This window comes from Solanum lycopersicum, chromosome 12 (genome assembly GCF_036512215.1).
Source record: "Solanum lycopersicum chromosome 12, SLM_r2.1".
Classification (NCBI taxonomy): domain Eukaryota; kingdom Viridiplantae; phylum Streptophyta; class Magnoliopsida; order Solanales; family Solanaceae; genus Solanum; species Solanum lycopersicum.
The window spans coordinates 9,692,525-9,714,336 of NC_090811.1; the positions used below are offsets into that span (position 1 = coordinate 9,692,525).

At 34.1% G+C, this 21,812-nt stretch overlaps 1 protein-coding gene across 7 annotated transcripts in view; it reads left to right on the forward strand.

The window, feature by feature from the left end:
• Nucleotides 1-9,403: 9,403 nt before the first annotated feature.
• LOC101264294 (valine--tRNA ligase, chloroplastic/mitochondrial 2) overlaps nt 9,404-21,812 on the forward strand; it is a 36,788-nt gene continuing 24,379 nt past the window's right edge. For 3 of the 7 annotated variants that reach the window (XR_738752.4, XR_011213360.1, XM_010315695.4), the window contains exons 1-10: nt 9,409-9,677; nt 9,777-9,867; nt 10,570-10,696; nt 13,423-13,506; nt 14,079-14,173; nt 15,245-15,336; nt 15,663-15,716; nt 16,684-16,736; nt 16,826-16,893; nt 18,381-18,456. Coding sequence is in view for 1 of the 7 variants with exons in the window: in XM_010315695.4 (XP_010313997.1) it covers nt 9,479-9,677; nt 9,777-9,867; nt 10,570-10,696; nt 13,423-13,506; nt 14,079-14,173; nt 15,245-15,336; nt 15,663-15,716; nt 16,684-16,736; nt 16,826-16,893; nt 18,381-18,456 (939 nt within the window). In the remaining 6 variants the exon portion in view is untranslated. Of the gene's footprint in view, nt 9,678-9,776; nt 9,868-10,569; nt 10,730-13,422; nt 13,892-14,078; nt 14,174-15,244; nt 15,337-15,662; nt 15,717-16,683; nt 16,737-16,825; nt 16,894-18,380; nt 18,457-21,812 lie in introns of all 7 variants that reach the window. The other 4 variants (XR_738753.4, XR_003244496.2, XR_011213361.1 and 1 more) reach the window with 4 other exon arrangements.

Below are 21,812 nucleotides of genomic sequence, written 5' to 3' on the forward strand. Positions count from 1 at the left end.
CGATGTCAATCCCCAATTAGAAAATAATAATAGCGTTGATAAATTTCCAATAACTCAATCTACTGATTTTGCTAACATGACTCATTATCAAAATATTCTTACCAGCCGATATGATTTTGATTTAAACGAAACTATCAATGAAAGTGATCGATAATGCTCTATAATTATATTTCAATTATTATTTGTTGATTTTGTCAATTATTTATCAGTTTATATGATTTGTTATTCTTACTATTATATATTTTGTAGCGATTTACCTCATCAAGATAAGAATATTGCTCCAAGTTATGGATTAGATAATTATTTTGGTTAGTCTTCACACTTTGAAATGATGAAAAATGTTGGGACATCCTCAATTTTCATGTCTCGCCTACTTTTGGTGTAGATAATTATCAGTATGTCCAACGCTTGATTTTTTTTATTTAAGTAAGTTAATTGCATGAGCCAAATATTTATACTTTTTTATATATATAGGAAAAGTATTACACAAGATGAACTCATTGCTCCTGTGAATATCGATGATCGTGACCTTCCTAATTACAGCTCACCTTCAGCTAGTGATAGTGATGATTTGCCTAATACTGAGGAATCATGAGATAATGTTCCATTTGAGGCATCATCTAGTGATGATGTTTTTTGACTCTCAATTGATCGCCAAGACCAACATCCAAGAGCCCGTTACGTAATCATGAAATTTCTTATCTTGATTTTCTCCCGGATGGTCCAGATATCTTTGATGATACATATGATGAGTATACATCACAATGTACGTGGCATGAACCAGAATATTTCATGAATGGTGCGCTATTTATATTGAAAAAGGCATGTTATTCAATTCAAAGAAGCAGTTGCAAAGAGTAGTTAAACTTCTACATTTGAAGATAGCAAGGGAGTACTTTGTTATTTAATCGACAAAGAAATCATCACGACTTGTTTGATAATTAATATTATTATTACTTTTCAGGGTTCCCATCAAAGACTTTCATTTTTATTTGATAATTAATATTATTATTACTTTTCAGGTTTCCCATCAAAGACTGTCTAAACAGTCATTCTTAAAGCATATGACATTTCGATAAGAAGAAGAAAATCCTATGTTGATCGCAAGCAGGCTTTTGAAAAAGTTTATGGTACTTGGGAGGGTTCTTTTGCTGAGTTACCGAGGTTCATGGAAGCTTTGAAATACTTCAATCTTGGAACAATAGTAGAATGAAAAATAGAGCGGCGTGTCGATGTCATTGAAGATGTATTCAAAAATGTGTTTTGGGCTTTTAAACCATGCATTTATAGATTTGTATATTGTCGTCCTGTTATATCGATCAATTGAACACATGTCTATGGAGTATATTATATCAAGTTGTTCATTGCGATTACAACAGATGGTAACAGCTCATTGCGATCATTTGCACTTGAATGTTGTCAAGGGTCGTAGAGGGGTCACATTGATATCAGATAGGCATCACAGAATACTCTCATATGTGTATAATTCTCTGAGTTGACAGGCTCTATTTGAATTTCATCATTTTTGTTTAAGATATTTGAAGGCCAATTTTCAAAAAAAATTAAAAAATGTCACTTTGAACAACCTTTTATGGGTAGCTGCAAATCACTGTCAAGAGAAAAAAGTTTTTGGAAAAAAAGGAAATGATCAGTGAGATTAATGCGGAAGCGTATGTGTGGCTAATGAAGAACGATCATGACAAATGGACATTGCACAGGGATGGAGGTAAGGGATGGGGCATGCTGACAACAAGCAGTTCTGAATCATTCAATGGTCTTCTCAAGACAACAAGGAGTCTGCCAGTTACTGCAATGGTAAGACTCACTTACAATCAAATTGTGAATCGATTTGTTACAAGATCAAAATTTGTTAATCAGCTAGTACAAGAAAAGCAACAATGGATGCCTAAACTATTCAAGATTTTTGAGGATAATCGAAAAAAGTCACAACGTCACACACTGATCAACTATCACCAACAAAGGGAAAACATATTTGAGGTGCAGACACATATGCATCATGATCGTCGTGGTAATAATCACATTGTAAATGCATCACAAGGAAAATGTCAATGTGGTAAATGACAATCATACAACATTCCGTGTTCTCATGCAATAAAGGGATTTGATCAAATTGAGTATCAAGCATGGGAACATTTGACACCAGAATTTAGTGTGCGTAGCAACAAAAAATCCTACTTTGGACAATTCAATCCACCGACGGTGTAAAGTATTGGTCTGATAGTCCCTTTCTTATGATAGCAAATAAAAATTATTTACGAAAAGTGGGTGTAATAAAACCACCCGTATACAAAATGAAATGGATGTTCCTGCAAGTACACTCACTCTCAAGTGCTCAAGGTGCAAACAAATAGGCCATGATAGGCACAATTGTCCTTCACGAACTCGAAACGCCTCATTTGGTGATAGTAGCTAAAGAAAGATGTTTAACTGTGTTAATTTATTCTTGTATCAATTTTTATGCAACTTTTTATTCTAACTTTTGATCATCCTCAAGTCATGTTTATATTTTCAAATTTTTTCGTTTACTTTTTTTTTAAAAAAAATACATACACAAAATAATAATAATAATATATATAACTAAAACAACAATACTATACACCCACAAAAAAGATACATACACCAAAATAATAACTATATATGATTAGAATAATTTACTATATACCCTCAAAAAAAATATTCATATACAAATATAATAATATTATGTTCCACAACCCTTTCTTGAAATCCGTAAAACATCTCGCGGTCTAAGTCGCGTATATCTATCCTCATCTTCATTGTTCATCTTCCTCTTTTTGGCCGGAAGATTTTTTATGTTCACATTCTTTACAATTCTTTTAACAAGTTTTTTTCTTCCGGGTGTTTGAGGCATATCATCCACTGGCATAATGAAAGTAACATCTGGAGACGAGAGTGGTGACAAGGTAGTCTGCGAATACAAAGTTAGATAGTAGAAATTGAAAAATAAAAGTATAAATGATAGGAATATGTAATCCAATGCAAATAAAAGTCTACAAAATAACTAATATAAATATTTCAAAAAAAAAATAACATAAACATGTGTCACATTAGGATCCTTATTAACTGTCGGAACGACATCCTCTATAATCGTCGTGGGGTTCTCTTCCACGGTAGATGAAGGGCCCGTAGTATGAATCTAAAAATAATTAAAAGTTAACTTAATATAAAATCAAAGTTTTAATAACTAATATAAATAAATAAAAAAAGAACATAAACCAGTGTAACATTAGGATCCTTATTAACTGTCGGAGCAACATCCTCTATAATTGTCGTAGGGCTCTCCTCTACGGTGGATGAATGCCCTGTAGTATGAATCTAAAAAATAATTAAAATTTAATTTAATATAAAATCAAAGTTTTAATAACTAATATAAATATTTCAAAAATAAATAAATAACATAAACCTATGACACATCGGGATTCTCATTAACTGTCGGAGCAACATCCTCTATGATAATGGTGGGGCTCTCCTCCACGGTGGATGAAGGCCCCGTATTATGAATCTGAAAAAATAATTAAAATTTAATTTAATGAAAAATTAAAGCTTTATTAACGAATATAAATATTTTAAAATAAATGACAAAAATGATAAAATTTCCTGTATCATTAGTAAAGCAAAAATGAAAAAAAAATGTTAAAATTTCCTGAAAAAAATGATTTTTTTTAAATGTAGTAAAGCAACCCTCTCTATATGGTTTGATATTGTTTTGTTATAGATTGGAATTTATTTGAATATTATGAAGGAATTTAGGGGTGACTTTAGTGAAGTTTTGGAAAATGATGTCTTTGGAGAGATCATTTGAAGCATGGGAAGAGGTGCAAAGATCATTTGGAAAAAGATTTAGCTGAAATTACGTGAAAAAACACAAACAATATCAGAAATAAAGGCATGGAAAGAGTTGCTTATATATAGTGTAAGGCAGAAATTGTATATAGTGTAAGGTAGAGCAAATTTGGATCAAGAACATCAACAAGATACAAACTTTAACAATCCAATTCAGAAAAATAGAAAAACAAAAGACACTTCTTTCGGTAACTAAAGGAAAAAACTATATTAAATAGATAAATAATACGAACCTGTGACTCAATCGGATTATCAAGCAATCCTTCAATAAAATCTTGAGTGTTATAAAGAGAAGTATCTTCGGTGTCACAATGGACAGTACTGATATGCCCTACAAAAATATATAAATAGTTTTATTTTATTTATTTTGAAATATTTATATAAGTTAGTAATGTTTTAAGTTTATGATTAATTGTTAATGCTTACCGCCATATCAGGTATATAATCTCTAACATTTATTGCTGATTCATAGCTCAAACGTTCGATTCCTTCCACATCTCGAGTCATCTTGAATAAGGATCAAATGATATATGTAATAAATTCATGATGTCTGACGTGCCAAACTGATGAGCATGAAAATCATCAGTCTCTACTCTCACCTCTGCCTCTATGTCTGGAGGAATAGGCATACCACCAGCGCCACGTCCTCGAGCTCTACCTCTATGCCCCCACCCCCGTGCATGTTCTCGTCCATCTACACGTCCACGTCTGGGTCCTATTGCACGTACATGTTCAACTAAAGGATCTTCCTAAAAAAAGGCTCTCTAAATTGTATTTCGACCTCAAGCAATGTATCCTTAACAATCTGAGATACCTTTTCACCATGTGAAGCTAAGGTTGTGTCTCTCTGCCACTGCAATGCAAGACTATACAACTTAAATAGTCCTCTGGACATTGCAATACTAGTACCAGCGGAATGAACAAAGCCTGACGATACATCAACCTCTAATGCAGTCCTATCTATAGGCAATCTTCCATACCGTATGTACAATAATCTATACCTTGCCTCGCTAGTATCATCATTTACCTCAACCGCTAAACTCTGATGTCGATTACCCCAATCACAAAAATATTTATCCATCATTTCAAGAACCTCTGGTCCAAGCCTCCTACGCTGATCATGCACGTGGTGATTGGTTCCCCAACTAGGAATCACAGGTACATGTTGAGAATGACCAAACTGATGCATTACTCTATTAGGCGCATGCATCTCAACAATCTCTAGGCAAAACATAGGGACACATGCCATCCATAGAGACTCATTGACCATACAACAATGAGGCAGTGTATGCAAAATCTCATTATATGATGTCCATCGAAACTATTTTTAAAATATAACAATTAGATAAAATCAACATTAACTGATTAATTAGTATACAAATAAAATTATTATTGATTTACTTTTATATGTAATTTATATTTTTAATTTTTTAAGTAGAGTTGCAAAAACAAATTATTTGATATACCTGATCCTCCGTCATGCGGTCTAGCTGATCTCTAATCGGGATAAGAACATGATGTGACTCAGTATCCCTATCAATTCCACGCGTCCAACACCTAGCATATTGAAGTAATGTGTCACCATCATGCTATGGAGGAGCTGATGGTTGTACAGGCAAGATCCCTCTCCCAACACCAAACCTTGATGTGACAAACAAAATAATTAAATTATCATCATTAACCAGAAAATAGATAATTACATATATATATATATATATATTTATTTATTTATTTGTTTATTTATTTATTTATTTATAGCAGTAGGAAAATGTAAGTGAATCTTTTTTAAAACTATGTAGGTTTTCTAATAATTATTCATAGTAATTATGAAGTGAGTTTCAACCTTTGGTTGGACCGCTTTTTTAAAACTATGTAGGTTTTCTAATAGAATAACATTGTGTGATTTATCAATGCAGGTTTCAGCCGAAAGAAGCAGACAAAGAAAATGAACTATTTGTATGTAATTTAAATATTTTAAAAAATTGATTATTGAAAAATTATTCTTGTACGGTGTAATGTTAAAGTTTTTTTACATTTGAATGTATTTTAACACTTACCTAAAGTTACATGAAGGAGAGGAATAAATCTGCAAGTGTCAACCACATTACCGATAGATGCCCGACAAAGTGCACGGTACAAGTAGGTTAGCACTGCACTGCCTCAACTGTATTTACCTACATCGTGGATAGGATCTAGGAACACCAAGTATTGTAAACTAATAAGGTTCCCCGAAGTGTTCGGAAATAAGATGCCCCTAATATAACAAGCATGTAAAGTCTAGCAATCTTCTCAACCCGCTCCACTGGAGTAGAATCTCTTATCGGATCCACTTGTAACTGATCTCGCAAGTAGACAGTAATGCTATGTATCCTCACCCGACTCGCACCATCCATATCAGTAGGTGCTATGGCACATCCTGTGAGTGTCTCTAATAAAGTACGTCATGGACAAATCCTCCGTGTAGTATCCTCAATGTACACAACATCACCATTGATGTACAAACCAAACAAGACCTGTACATCCTGCAATCTAATTGTGACCTCACCAAAAGGTAAGTGGAAGCAATGAGTCTCTGGACTCCAAAGCTCAACCATAGCTGTAACAAGGGCACGATCATACTGCATCCTTCCCACACAAACTACATCATACAGTCCGGACCTACGTAAAATCTTCTCAACATGTTCATGAGGTCGCTGCAAACGAAATAAATTTCAGGCATCATTCATGCGCACCGTCCTCATAAGGCTACTAAATGGTATCTCACCTTTTCATAACAATTCTGATTTATGCTTATGCTGAGAGAGAAGAAGTGTATGATCAATTGGTCTAGGATTCACAGCACGCTCCATTAAATACTGTAAGAAAAATTATATTAATTCATATAATATAATTATATTTTGACATATTAATGCCTAGACAATTTTGTTTTTTATTTGAATCTATAGCTTTGTTGGACCGCTGCGGTAAAAGAGAGATTCTATACTGTACCTCTTGTTTGTCGAGGTTCCTCAGCGAGGTTTTAGCTTTTGAATTGTGAAGAGGAGTAAAAGAAAAAAAAAGAATACTAATTGAGTAAGTAGTGAGAACATATATGATGATCGAGAATATTTTAACTAAATAATGTTTAAAATTCTTAGTTCTTAACTATGACACAATCATGAAGAATGCTTCCTACTATTAATCAAAATCTAACAAAGAATAACGACATAACTCTCTCGACTTTCAGCTCAAGTTGGTGAAATAACTTGAGTCTGCTAATTCTAAAAGAAAATACTAAAACAAAATCACAGAAATAGTAATCAATCACCCGAACAGTGTTGGTGAAGTAGCATTTGAACAAGTAAACAATCAGTGGAAAGAAAGGCCATTGGGATCTTTCCTGAGAATATGTTGGTAATTATATTTTGTGAAAGAAATTGCTTATAACACACAAGAAGGAATCTACACTAAATTAGGTGCTAGACTCCCTACATACCTAGGATGTGATATAGTTTTTTTTTATACTTTGCAAGATTGTACAGAGCTCCCAACACATTCTTAGTGTTGTTTTAAATACAATCGTTACCATTTTCCAAAAACTAAAATGTATACTCGATTAGTGCAAATAGCCGCAGTGACGTCAACTTTTAAGATATCATTAGTGTAACTTGAATTGACACTGAAAGAGTAATAAGGAAGTTGTGAGAACAATGTTCGAAGGAACGATACCCAAATTTCAATATCATGAAGAAAAAGATAGGTGACAATATTTGGATGGTTAGCAACACATGAAACATGTTTAACATAAGATTAGCTTCAGTGGAGAGGATTTACTCTGTGAATCAGATGTTCTCTATATGAACAGTTTCCTGGATTAGTCAATCTAGTATTAAAAAACATGAGATGAAAAGGTCTAATTCAGTCAAAATGCACTACCAATCCAATAGTGTGATTCCTTTTGTTTCTTTCGAATTAAAGATTTTTTTTTTCTAACTCAATATAGTAATTGAATGCACATAAAATTAAATATTTCTTTTTCAACTTTTTTCCTAACAGATTGATTATATATATACCGAAAAAGAGTAAAATTGAATGAGAAAAACGAAAATATATAATGTAATTTCTTTTGAGTAATTGAAAGTGATCAAAATAGAACTTCATAACATTTCATAAATACACAACAAACTTAATTGACCCATCGAAATCACTAGGCAAAATGATATCACACTAGACACAAGATGAGATAAATGAAATACATTCAAAATAAAGAAAATACGAGATGTTAAAGAAATACCTAATTTATTTAATTTGTAGAGACAGATTGTTATGTTGTCGGGTTATGCTACTCCAAAATTTAATTTATTTAGTGTGGAGCCGCTGTAGTTGTCGGATTGGAACCATCAACGTTACTCTTCAAAGTGAAAAAAAGCTATGAAAAGATAAAGTAATTTTTCTTATAAAATGTAAGATTTTCTTCCACTTTATAAAGTGTAATTTTTACTTACACTTTATAAAATGTAAGAAAAAATTTGTGTTATATATTAAAGATACACGTTATGAGAATAATAAAAAAACGTTTAAAAAATTGAATAAAATGAAACTTTGTCTTTCACCAAGCTTATATTTTAGTTACTAACTAAGGCCCGTTTGGATGAGCTTAATAAAAACAGCTTTAAAAAAGTACTTTTGAAAGTGTTGAAACTTATTTTTAAAATAAGCAGTTATGCGTTTGGATAAAAGTGCTGAAGTTAAAAAAAAAAGTTGTTGATGTGTTTGGCAAATAAGTGCTGATAAACAGCTTTTAAATCAAAATGTCTGAAATACCCTTAAAAGCTGTTAACATAATAAAAGTTAATTTATTTATATTTTACAGCCATAAATAATTATATTTTGCTATCATTCACATATTTCTTTCTCATCACAAATTATTTATAAGAGGAATATAAACTTATTATAGATTTTAAAGATATATAATTTGAATAGATTAAAGAACGATTTAAGATTTTATTTTAGTTTCATCCATAGGTAATAATAATTGTCTATCATTCACATATTTCTTTATTATCACAAATTATTTATAAGAGGAATATAAATTTTTATTTAAGTTATAAGTGCAACTTATTTTACATTTTAATAATATATAATTTGAATAGATCACTTGAAAGATTTAAGATTTATTTTATTTTCATTCATTAATTGTCTATCATCCACACGTGAAAAGGGAAAAATAGAAGAAAGAGATGTTAGGGTTATGTGGGTAATTTGGAGATTGTATAAAAATATTAAGGGCAAAAGGTAAAAATGTGGTCAACTTAAAACAACTTATAAGCTGGAAAAAAAAAGCACCCATACCCAAACTTTTAACTTTTGGCGTAAAATTTTTAAACTTAAAATAAGTTGTTTTGGGTATTGCCAAACAGCTAAATAAATCAAAAACCAGCTTTTAAGTCAATTTGACCAACTTTTAAGTTGAGCCAAACAGGCTCTAAAATAGTAACTTATTTTGATCACTTTTTATATTTTTTTGGCTTATTTTAATTTCGGACTCCCATTTGGTATTTTTCACAAATTTTTACAGATTCCTACGGAATAAATTGCTCGGCGGGAGGATAATGGAATGAAACTGCTGTGCCCAGTAGCGCCTGGGTGTGAAGTGTCTACAATGGCTGTGTGCACTTCCTCTTTCTTATCTTCTTCTTCTTCATGCCATTCATTGTGCTTTCGTTTCAATCCCCTTCTCTTCTCCTCCGCAAGTCGTCGTCGTTCTACTCTACCTCTCTCCCGTTCTCGTCTTAGAGGTTATCGCTTTTTCGCCAGTAAGTCTCCTTTTGCTACTTCTTTTCAGTTATAGTACCGAAATTGGAGTTGAATTGGGTTTAGGGTTCTGCTACCTAATTATGTTTTTATGAATGCAGTTTCTGAGGAAGCAGAAGGCAGTGGTGTCTTTAGTTCACCCGAAGTTGCAAAGTCATTTGATTTCAGTAATGAAGAACGTATATATAAATGGTAATATGAAATTTCCACGAGTTCATTTTTGTTATCTTGTTGAATTCTTGTTTATTTGTTTTATTTCCGGAGTGCCTGATAAGCTAATGTAAGTGGTGGAATCAGGATTTTCATTAAGTAGTTCAAAAATAAGAAGAGGGTTCAACGTGTACTATTTTTTACGATGACAAGGGAAATCCGTAGCCACTATCCTTTGGGTGCGTGCACACATGGTAAAATTCCCGCACAATAGCTCACAACCACATACACATGGTAAAATCCCCGCATAATAGCTCACAAACCACATAGGAGAGTACGAGCTCGATCTAGAAGACAAACCTTTTGCTTTTGTTGGTAAAGGGTTATATACATAAAAAAAAGTTTAATTATGTATAAACAGTGTAATTTTCCATCCAAGGGGTTCGGATGACCCTTGAGCCCTTACTAGCTCCACCCCTGAATATCGGTTATAGAGAAAATCTGTTCAGTAGAAAAAGCATATTGTTTCTACCTTGAACTAAAACACCTATGAGCTTTTCAACTTTAAAGTCTTACAGTGTTTGGTATACTTAGCTATTCAATATTAACTTCAATTTATTACAGTTGGAGTGACTCATGTGATTTGACGTCACATTTCTGCATCTATAGAATGATGATTGAATGATCACCTTCTAGTTGTTCACTATCTGCAAAATACTAATAAGTGACATTGTTGATATTTAGGTGGGAGTCTCAAGGATATTTCAAACCAAACATTGTCAAAGGGAGTGATCCTTTTGTCATTCCGATGCCACCACCTAATGTTACCGGCTCGCTGCACATGGGCCATGCTATGTTTGTGACACTTGAGGTTGCATTAAGTATTAAATGACTGAAATTCTATGTATGCTCTTATTATAGTTCTTTTTGTTCTTCTCCAACTTATTCTTTTGAATGTCTTTCTTGAGTTATACGAGTTCATCATTCAATATATCAAGTAAGTATGGTATTGCTCTCACTTGCTACTCTATTCTCCTCTTATTGGGCACAAAGCTAAAAGTAAAGTTGAATTACACAATAGCTTACACTAAAGATGCAGTGTCTTATCTTTGCATTATTAAAAATCATTTCTGGAAAATGACTAAGCCAGGAGTGATGGGGCTGTAAAGTGGAGCAGCTAGCATTTAGCTATTTAGGATTGGCTCTGGGTGCTAAAAAGAATGACTAGAAGATGTGGGAGGTGTCTTGGACAAGTGCAACAGTAAATTGGTTCCATGGAAAAGACAGCATTTGTCTTTTGGGGAAAGACTTACATTTGTTAATAGTGGTTAAGATGGTATTCCAGCCTATCTAATTTCTCTCCTCAGAATGCTAACAAAAATGAGAAGAAACTAAATTCTCCGAGGAATAACTTTTTCTGGGAAGGAAATGCTGATAAGGGGAAGTTTCATGTGGCCAAATGGCAGGAAGTGATGAAGGAAAAGTAAAATGGGGGCCTGGGAATGAGGAAGCTGAAGCTGCATGATAAATTTGGAGATACAATCATGGCAATTAAAGCTTATGTAAACAGGTTATAGATGCAAATTATGGTAAGAGAGATAGTTAGGTTCCTTCTTTAATCCAATCTTCTTATTAAGACAGAGTTTGGAGTATTATCAGTATCTACAGGGTGATAATAAGCAGTATGTTAAACTGAAATTGGGGATGGTACTAAAATCTTGTTTCGTTCTGATATATGTTTGGGGTTTGAAAGTTTAAAAGAGAAGTTTCCAGTTTTATATAGCTGCTCCACAAACAAAAAATGGGAAGGACACTGATTTTTACTCTAGTAATGTCTGGAGGTGGATTTTAAAAAGAGGCCTAAATGATTTGGAGGTAGGCGAATTTTGTCCAATTAATGTAACTGTTGGAATCTTTGTGCATATTGTAGCATAGATTAAGATAGAGTAGGTAGCTTATTTTACTCCTATTGTAATTAGGTATCGATTTGTACTGATCCCCTTTCCTTGTTAGTACATTGTAAACATGGCTATTTTAAACTCCAAAAGCTTAAGGGAGTAATCCAGCCGAGTTTTCTGTCAAACTCATTCTTTTTCACAGGGTATCAGAACTTCTTTTTTGTGAGGAAGCAGCAAAACCACTACCATTCCGCGATTCCGTGACTCTCCTGGGGGTACTGTGCATATACCAGTAGCACGGCACCCATTACAATTGAAATCCTTGGGCGAAGCTACCTTGAAATTCCACTACTATAGGGTTACTCACATGCCCTCACATACCACGCTTAGATCCAGATAATTGGTGTCAGGCGCTCCACGTGCCGACGTGTGCGGTGTTTTCCCACGTATTCTTTCCAGTAGGGTCGCCCCACCATTCTTACTCACCATATAGAGGTTCGACCCAATTCGGACCTTTGCTCCCCCGTGAAGTGGTTTGACTCACACTCACATATATGGTGGTTGACTCTCTCTAAGTCAGATACTTGAAATCCCCATAAGGAAGCTTGCTTGCTTGTATGTCTTCTCTCATGAGTTTCCTGACCTACAGGCGTGCCCAGCCTTTTCTTGGCCTCAGCTTTGCATAGGGCTTACTCTTGGAGATTGCTTTACCCTGTGATGGTAGAAACATAACACTCGTGCCAACAGCCCCACTAGCCTGGTGCCCTGGCCTCACCAAACTTATTCCCACATGGTAGTTAAGTGTCTTTCTTTCTTTCTTTCTTTCTTTCTGTTCATCTCAGCTCTTAACATGAATAGGTATTTCTCACTATGCTCCTTGACAAGATTCGTGCCTGCCTAGTTCAAAGTTAATACTACATGGCTCGCAGCTCATCATTACATTGTTGCTTGACCTTAGCAAGATCGCCTTCTCTGACCACTTGGCTTACCGACATGTCCCAGTTCTCGATTGAATTTCAGATTGTTCAGAAAGAAAATTGTGTTACCAATTTCACCTCATTAAGTTGGCCAACAACTTTGCGTCAATGCATAACATGAACGAAACATCTTGAACTGATTTTCTGATGCAACTGAATTAATGAACCTTCTTTGCTCGAGTTATGCAAGTAGCTGGCGCTACATCCCCAATCTCCACCAGGCAATTTAGCCAAGTTCATGTCTTGCTGAACAAAGCTATCAGTCCACTGCTGACAGAATGTGACATGTTGAATTATAATCACATTGAGACAACGGGTGCTATAGCTACTCATCTGCCTAATCTTATAGTATCATACCAATAGCTCAGCATATGGCACTACAACTAACCAAACATGCTTCAATCAATTCCTTCTAAAAATGCATCCTCTGTTTAGAAGACATCCCTAAGGATAGGTCAATCAAAGATGCCCAAAAATCAACTGGTAAAATATAGACAGACATAAATAACTATTGTGAAGTGACATGATTTTGAAAGTTGTAGTCCATAGATAAAAAGAGAAGTCTTTTTGGATTATCACATCACACAATTTAACGGGGAGGAATCACACAATGTACTCTTGATTACTGTTGGTCTATTACTTTGTCATATTTCAGCTTACAAAGTGATCATCATATATCCTGGTTTTCTAAATTACTTCATTTCTGTCGTCTCCTTTGTCAGGATATCATGATACGATATAACCGTATGAAGGGAAGACCTACCCTTTGGCTTCCTGGAACAGATCATGCTGGTATTGCAACTCAGGTTCCCTCTACATCCAAAACTTTACTACTTTTCTCAACTACATTGTATTTTAGAGTTGATCTTATATTGCTTGCCATCCATCCATTATACGTTTTGGTTTCATCCAATTTTGATGAAAAATCTTACTTTCATGAACCATTTTGAGTATCCAAGAACTTTCACTGCGAGCTAGTTGAGTTTGAGCTGTTTTCCAGGATTATCTTTGTGCAAATGCTCATAGAATGAAAGTTATTTTTGCTTGTTTTGGTGCACGGAACTGTGTTCACCAATGTGAGAAATCTTGATACTTCAGATGCTGATATTAGTTACGGAGTGTTGATGTGTATCTTAGGTGTTCCATCATTTACTTCCTCAAATATGTCTACAGTTTCTTTCTCTGCTGCAGGTTATTTCTAGTCCTTTTTCTTTTTCAAACTTGTGGCAGTACTTTATCAGTTTAACTTGTTGTGTAATTTGCTCTGCGTGTCATTTGTCCTTTTTATTTTTAAGAATGATCTAAACTATCAAAGTTGTTATTTTGCTTGGGTCTGCCAAACTGAATACCTCTTCTTTCTATTTTCTATGTTTTCCAGTTGGTTGTGGAGAGAATGCTAGCTACAGAAGGAGTAAAAAGGGCTGATTTGGGTAGAGACGAGTTTACAAAACGAGTATGGGAATGGAAACAGAAGTAAATCTACTTCTTATTTAAGCTATATATTTATTAAATTCTGCTGTGCTACATAATTTATGGTCATAAAGCTTTTTCTTGGATATGCTAACTGATCAAAAAAGACATTCTTTTCCACCTACATGTCAATTTTCTTACGGATCTCTCAAGCTACTTATGATACTTTATCTATTCATTTTTTTTAATGGAATAACATTAGTTTAATTAAAAACATCCAGAAAATTGCAGAAAGTTCTGTTACCTACTCATTTAAATGATTAAACATATTTTGTTGAATGATTACCATTCTGGCTATCAGCAAACCTCACAAGTAAGTAAAAATAACGAATACCATGAAAAGGTAAAGTACCAAGATCTTTTTTTTCTTTGATTATTAAGTACCACAATTTTCTTGTTGGATAGAGTAATCTAGTTAGCATTTATTATTCAATGTCCCTGTACTAACAACCTCCTCTCCACTAACATGAATATTTTAATTTCTTATTAAAAAAAAAATGAAATGAAAAAAGTCAAAATATTTTCCACAAGTTTTGAAACCATTGAGCAGTAACTAGTTAAAGGAAAATTTTGCATGAGAATTTTTAACATAGAATTTTCCTTATTATTCTCTGTTCTGTTAATATATCAATGCGTTGAGCTTTGATGCTCTAAATTGTGTTGAAGACCTAGAAAAATTAGAAATATATAAGACACCTTCTATCTATAAAATAAAAAATAGAAACATGACACTAATTTAGTTCTTGGATGAACGAGCTTCTTTCTTATGCTTCGTCAGTTTAATTTTATGCGACACTTTTTCTTTTTTTAATTGTTCCAATAGGAATGACATCTTTCTGTATTTTGAAGTAATCTTACTTTAAATTTTCGATTTTCCTAAATGATATGCTTTTATAACCGTATGATAGAGACTGTAATGATATAATGTCCTTTCTACTGCTCCTATTTCTAATTTATTTGATCTTTTTTTTCATTCTAATGATATATTGTCATTGTCCATCTTTCCCATTGCTTTTTCAACATTTCATTCCAATGTTAGAAGAAAGGTCTATTTTATTCTCTTTTATTACTTAGGTATGGTGGAACAATTACTAACCAGATAAAGAGACTCGGTGCTTCCTGTGATTGGACAAGAGAACATTTTACCCTTGATGAACAGCTGAGTAGTAAGACAACCTTCCATTCATTAAAAGTCCCATCAACTCTGTGGGGCGAACTTGTCTACAGGATATGAATATCAACTCTCTAGGATAGAAAGCTATGATTTCTCTAAGTGGCTTATCAGTTCATTTGTCTTTTACTTTGTCATCCTACATACTGTTTTTTTGATAATAGTTTATTGCATCCAAATGTACCTGGTCCTGCATCCAGATATAGATGAGCTAATACTTGTCCAGTGATGAAATGTGCATTATTTCTTGTTTATCATATGTATACATATATCATCCATTTGTATAACAGGAGTCTAATTTTGAAAATTCAATTGTTGCAGGAGCTGTAGTTGAAGCATTTATAAGGCTTCATGAAAAAGGGTTAATATATCAGGGTACACACTACTTCCTTTCCAAAAGTTTGTATGTTTTTTAATAAGTAAAAGATAGAGACTGTTTCTTATTAAATGAGCTATTTTGGCGAACTTTATTGCCTTGAAGAAAGTAGACTTACCTCGAGAACTTCTGGATTTTCATTTTCCAAGAGTAGTACTGTCCCTTTTTATACTATGGCTTTTGGTTTTTCTATTTTTCTTTTGGTTGAGGGTTGTGGGTGGGGGAGAGAATATGGTAGCTCCTCCGGGATAGAGTATGCTTTTCCTTTTATTTCCTTTTGGATCGTCTTTTGAATAGATCTTGTTTTTTTTATGACAACCAGAAGTTAATCATATCAAAGATGAAGTTACTTTACGAACAGAAAAAAAATTCTCTTGGCTACAGGAAAGATAAAGGAAGGATGTTGGGAGCTAACATCTGGGGTATTTGGATGAAAATGAGCATAAAATTTCTGCTCGACTGTTTCAATAAGAATTGTTTAATCCTTTACACTAGGTTTTCCTGATATTGTTGCTAAAGGATAGCTGTGGAGACAGCTTCAACATTCTGCAGCATACATAATTGTTAAGCATTTCTTTCTTTGTTGAATGTTGACAACTTAATTTATTCCTGTTCCTGTAATTTTATTTGATCTTAGAAGAGAAAATGCTACACTGTAGAACTCAAATGTAAAATACTTCTGCATATAGTTAAAAGTATTTGGAGCTTCCTTTATAAGCATGAAACTGGATGACATGCATATCTAATTTAAGGACTGACTTTTCATTGGTTCTCTTCACATAGCATAAGTAGAGCTGTTGATAAACCCTTCAGAGTGAAATGGCATTTGAGCTGCACCTATTTAATCAAATACTGGACATAAACTACTGATAGTGTTTCTGCAATATACGTGCTAATAAACCTAAGCATTATTCTGGATGTCAATTTTCACCTAAATTCATTAGCTTTCTCATTGGAAATTTGCAGGTTCTTATATGGTTAATTGGTCTCCTAATTTGCAGACTGCAGTTTCAGACTTGGTATGCAATTTATGCAGTTGGAAATATGCTTCTCTTGTTAATTAGTGGTTCAATCTCATTGGTTAAAATCGATTGCTTTTCCACCTCAGGAAGTAGAGTATTCTGAAGAACCTGGTTCACTTTATTACATCAAGTATCGTGTTGCTGGAGGTTCAAAGTAAAGACATTGCACTTGCAGCTAATTACTTGTATTTTCTTCTTTACTTTAATCTAGTGTTTTTAAACTACTCCCTCCTTTCTAATTTATGTGACATAGTTTGAATAGGCACGAGACTTAAGAAAGCAATGAAGGCTTTTGAAACTTGTGGTCTCTTTTATAAAATTGTGAAACTTGTGCCCTTGAGCATATCAAAACATTTGTGTGGCTATACAAACATTTGATTGACGGTAAAATGAGAAATATAAAGTTAATTGTTTTTCAAATATAGAAATGTGTCGTTCTTTTTGAAATTAACTTATAAGGAAATCACAAAAACTGAAATGGAGTGACTATTCATTTAAGTGATCATTGAAATGGTAGTATGGAAATGGTGCTTCTACCATTCAAGTAGCTTCAATTATCTTTATACTTTTGGTCTTGCTGCTGCTAAGAAGGGTTTTCTTTTACATAAGTTGCTTCATTCCATGTCCTAGATTTGCTTGTTTGTTGGAGCCACAATCAAATCTAGCTAGTTCACTTAAAAGAAATTGGCATGATCAAGCCTCTTTTGGTTTTGGCGCAATATATATTAACAAAATTTTTATATTTCAAAAAATTATTATCTAGTGTTTGGTTGACTAAAACTAAGGAAAATATTTTCCTGAAGGTAATATTTTACAGCAAATGCGGAAACAAGTTACTCCTTTTTTGGGGGCATCTCCATGCTATTCTTACTTCATGTCATTTGCTTCTATCAACATGGGAACATCATTACCGGTGTTAGGTGTTAGCAACTTATTTTTTTGAGATAAGAGTAACTTTGTATTCACTAAGAATTCATCATCCAAGGGATGATGAATTGGAAACAAACATCCCACAGGGTGGTGGGCACACCCTCTGAAAGACATACAAAATTACAAGTTTCCTATAAAATCGACCATTTCTATGCTTTCCCCTACCAACTATTGCTTACACCACCAGTGTTAGCTACTTATTATCCTCATTCAGACAACAAGTACATGCACAACCAATTAAACTTGGTAGAAGGTTTTATGAAATGGCTCTCTTTTGTATAACATTTTCCAGTTAACTTTTCAGAGCCTTATGGTGTAAATGGCTCTCTTCTGTATAACATTCCAGTAAAGATTTAGGAGCTTTATGTTGTAAATAGGTATTAACTCTGACACAAGTGAAAAAGCTGTGTTGCTTGATGTATCATTTGCTCACCAGATATAACAAAAGTCGACACACTTTTAAGGTCGCTGATAGCGTGCTTTTCAATTTATAACTGCTTGCTGTGAGCCTTGATTGTAGTTGAAATTTAAAATTTCTTATCAGCCAAGCTCTGTGCTTATTTTCTTTTCTCTTGGGCTTCGGCTATTTGCAATTCGCTGTAGCTTATAAAAGGCTTATACTGTTAGTTGCCTTACTACCAATGTAATTTTTTTTTGTCAATGTTCTAATTTGGTTATTTAATTATTTTTTCTTAAAATTTGTCGGGGTAGGAGTGACTTTTTGACAATTGCCACCACACGCCCAGAGACTTTATTTGGTGATACTGCCATTGCTGTTAATCCTCAGGTATATCTCCCTAGACTTTATCTATTCAAAATAGGTTATTTCAAAAGAGAGAATTTTTTTATATGACAATATTTGACTGAATATAGGGTTTAACAAGTTAATTTGATTTATATATTAGAAGAAAATATTTATCAAGAAAAATATATATTAGAAAAAAATATTAAAGGCTTACATGTTTAAAATTTGGCAATCTCGATTATCAAAATAATAGAACATCCAAAATTTTAGATTCATTTGATTTGTATATAATTTTCACAACTTCTAAGAAAAAAAGATCTCAGTTATCAAAAATATAATTTAATGAATATTGATTTCTTGGAAGTTGTAAAGTTATATACAAATCAAATGGTATCTATAATTTTGGATGTTCTAAAATGTATAGTGTCGTATAAATTAAGATGGAAGGTGTATTAGTTTTTGCCAACCCCGTTTTGCCTAAATGACATTCATGTTCCTGATTTGGGAAGTAGCGTATTCAGTATTAATGAGATTATTACATTGGTGATATAACAGATATTTTGGGTTATAAGGTGGAGTAGTTACCTACCACTTATCTATACCTACCACTAGGGGACAAAAAGAATGATTATAAGTTGTGGCAAAGAGTCTTGGCATAGCTGTAGCAGTAAATTAGTTCCATGGAAAAGACAATACCTGTCATTTGGAGGAAGACTCACAATGGTGCAACAGTGTGTTGAATGGTATTCCTACTTATTTAGTCCGTCTTCAAAATGCCAGTAGCCGTAACAAAAGTTTGAAGCAACGAGGAATTGATTCTTATGGGAAGGTAATGCTGAAACTAGGAAATTCCATTTTTGGTTAAATTGATGATGAAAGGAGAAAAAGAAGGGGGCTTAGGTGTTAGGAACTTGAGGTCGCATAAGAAGAGTTTACTGTTTAAATAGTTTTTGTGAGAAATATAGGAGAAAATTATTGTTGAGTTGTGTATCTACATTATTACAATGAGACCCCTATTTATAGACACTACATTAGACTCTTTTTCCAACTAGGACACTATATTAGTGTCACGCCCCGAGGCTACCCCCTTGATGTAACACGGGACCTAGGATCACGAGTGACTCCAAGCTAACCTTGAGTCTGGCATATCATAAGCATACTGAAAATAACTAAGTAAAGCATGAACTATGCGGAAGCTAAATCAGTGAATATCTAGTGTGGGGACAACACCCAAATAGTCTGAATATATAAAACATACTAAGAGTTTAGTGATAACTGAAACGACCACTTAATAACTCAAGCCTATGCTGAATTGAGTTGCTGGGACATGTCCCCAACTAACTCTAGCAAAATTGAAAACAAGAAATAAAGAATGAAATGAAAAGCATGTTTATTGTCCTCGAAGTATGAGGACTCACCACTAAAGCTGGTGAAGTCGGAATGAGAATCAATCTAAGAGTGATGTGGATGCTGAGTGTCTAAACCTACATAATGAAATGATGTAGCACAAAGTATGTTCACTGAGCATGCATGATATAAATACTAAGCTGAATAAAAGACATTAAAGCTGAACAATACATAACTGAGCAATGATGTAATCTGAGCGAAGATGTAGATACTGAAATATAACTGAAAAACTAAACTGAATGCAATAACCAAATACTAATCATGAAGATAACATGCTGAATTGATTATTGAAGTAAATGATGAAAAACCTGGTCAATGCACCAAGAGTCTACTGTGGGAGCTACTATTAATCGACATAAACCACGTGAGCTAAACGTGGAGTTCGATGTATACACCCCATCGAGAGGACCCAATATACCTTGTCAAGGGCATAAGAGCATGATTGTGGGTGATCACTAATACTGATGCTCAATAAAGGAGACTTATAATCCTATGTTGGCATGTAGTTGTGGGACTATGAGGGTACGCTGAACTTTGGCACATAGTTGTGGGACAATGAGGGTACGTTGAACCCTAGTTCAACTCGGTGCTAAGTCTACTTCCAACTGAACGCATACGAAGCGAAAATGGACTAAGTACTGACTAGCTCAAAATACTGACATGCTAATTTAGAATGCAATATTTATATACGGAGAATGTGACATTTGAAATCTGGAACATGATTTTCTATTTAACTGACCTAGTAAATATAATTCATGAACTAAGAAGCGGCTGCGATTTTCCCTTGTCATAAAAAATAATAACAATTCATGATCTAAGGGAATTTATAAAGACTAGGGTTCTAAGTTTTATACAAGGAATTAAGCAATGTTTCGAAAAAAACATGTTATTTAGATTATGAATACTATAGCAGCTGAAATCACCACAATTCCCAAGATACAAACCGTCAAACCCTAAGTCTAAAAAAGTTATATGGAATCAAGGAACTGACTGAACTCTAGGGACCTAGTGGATGAAACAAACACACTAGTGAAATGACGATATCTACGGAGATATACTTTGGATTTCGGGGCTGAACTTTGAAGAATGCTTCTACTTGATCTTGGAAGAGATGGTCGCCTCTTCTCTTTTTTTTTTGGTTCTAACTTGGATGATTTTTAGAGAAATGAGGGTTTTGGGTATGTCTGACTAGATTATTAGGCTTAGACTAAGTAAACGACGTAGTTTAGACATCAAATGACGTTGTTTAAGTGCCTAATGCATAGGGAAAAGACCAAAATGACCCTTACGAAAAAGCTGACGAAGGCAGTCTACAATGGGACTGACGAGCTGCCGTTTGAACCACTGCCTGTCTGGTCATGGTTCAAGGTCTGCCAGACAGAGCTCCACTAAAACGAGCATAACTTTTTACTTAGAGCTTGGATTTAGCAAACTCGGTTGGCATTGGAAAGATGATTCAATTATCTTTAATTTGATAGGTCATGAGCCACCTAATTCATTTTGTGCTAAAAGATGACGGTTTGAAGTTGACCCAAAAACCATTTTTCCTGTAAGTAGCTACTAACCATCACCGATGGCAAGACCTACAGTCTGTAGGTCCAATCACTGACCATACTGGTCAACTGTGGGTGGGATTAGAGACCAATGTATCTTGGACCCCAACGACGGAACACCACTCACAGACCGTGGACCACGACCATAGGTATCTTTCGATCCTGAAATTCCTTTAAGTCTGGGACTCACCTACGAGACCTGCCTATGGCTCGTGCATGAAATGACGAACCGTTGCTAAGTACTGGAACCTTGACTCTTATGAGAACTTGAACTGGCGAACCACGGCCCCACCTACGGTCCATGGGTGGTTCTTGGTACTAGCACTAGTTTTCTGAAAGACTAGGATTTTCTCCCTTATGAGATCTGAGGTGTTACAATTACAATCCTTTTCTAAGTAAGATTCTATATACTATTCATGTTCCCATTATAAGTGGGAT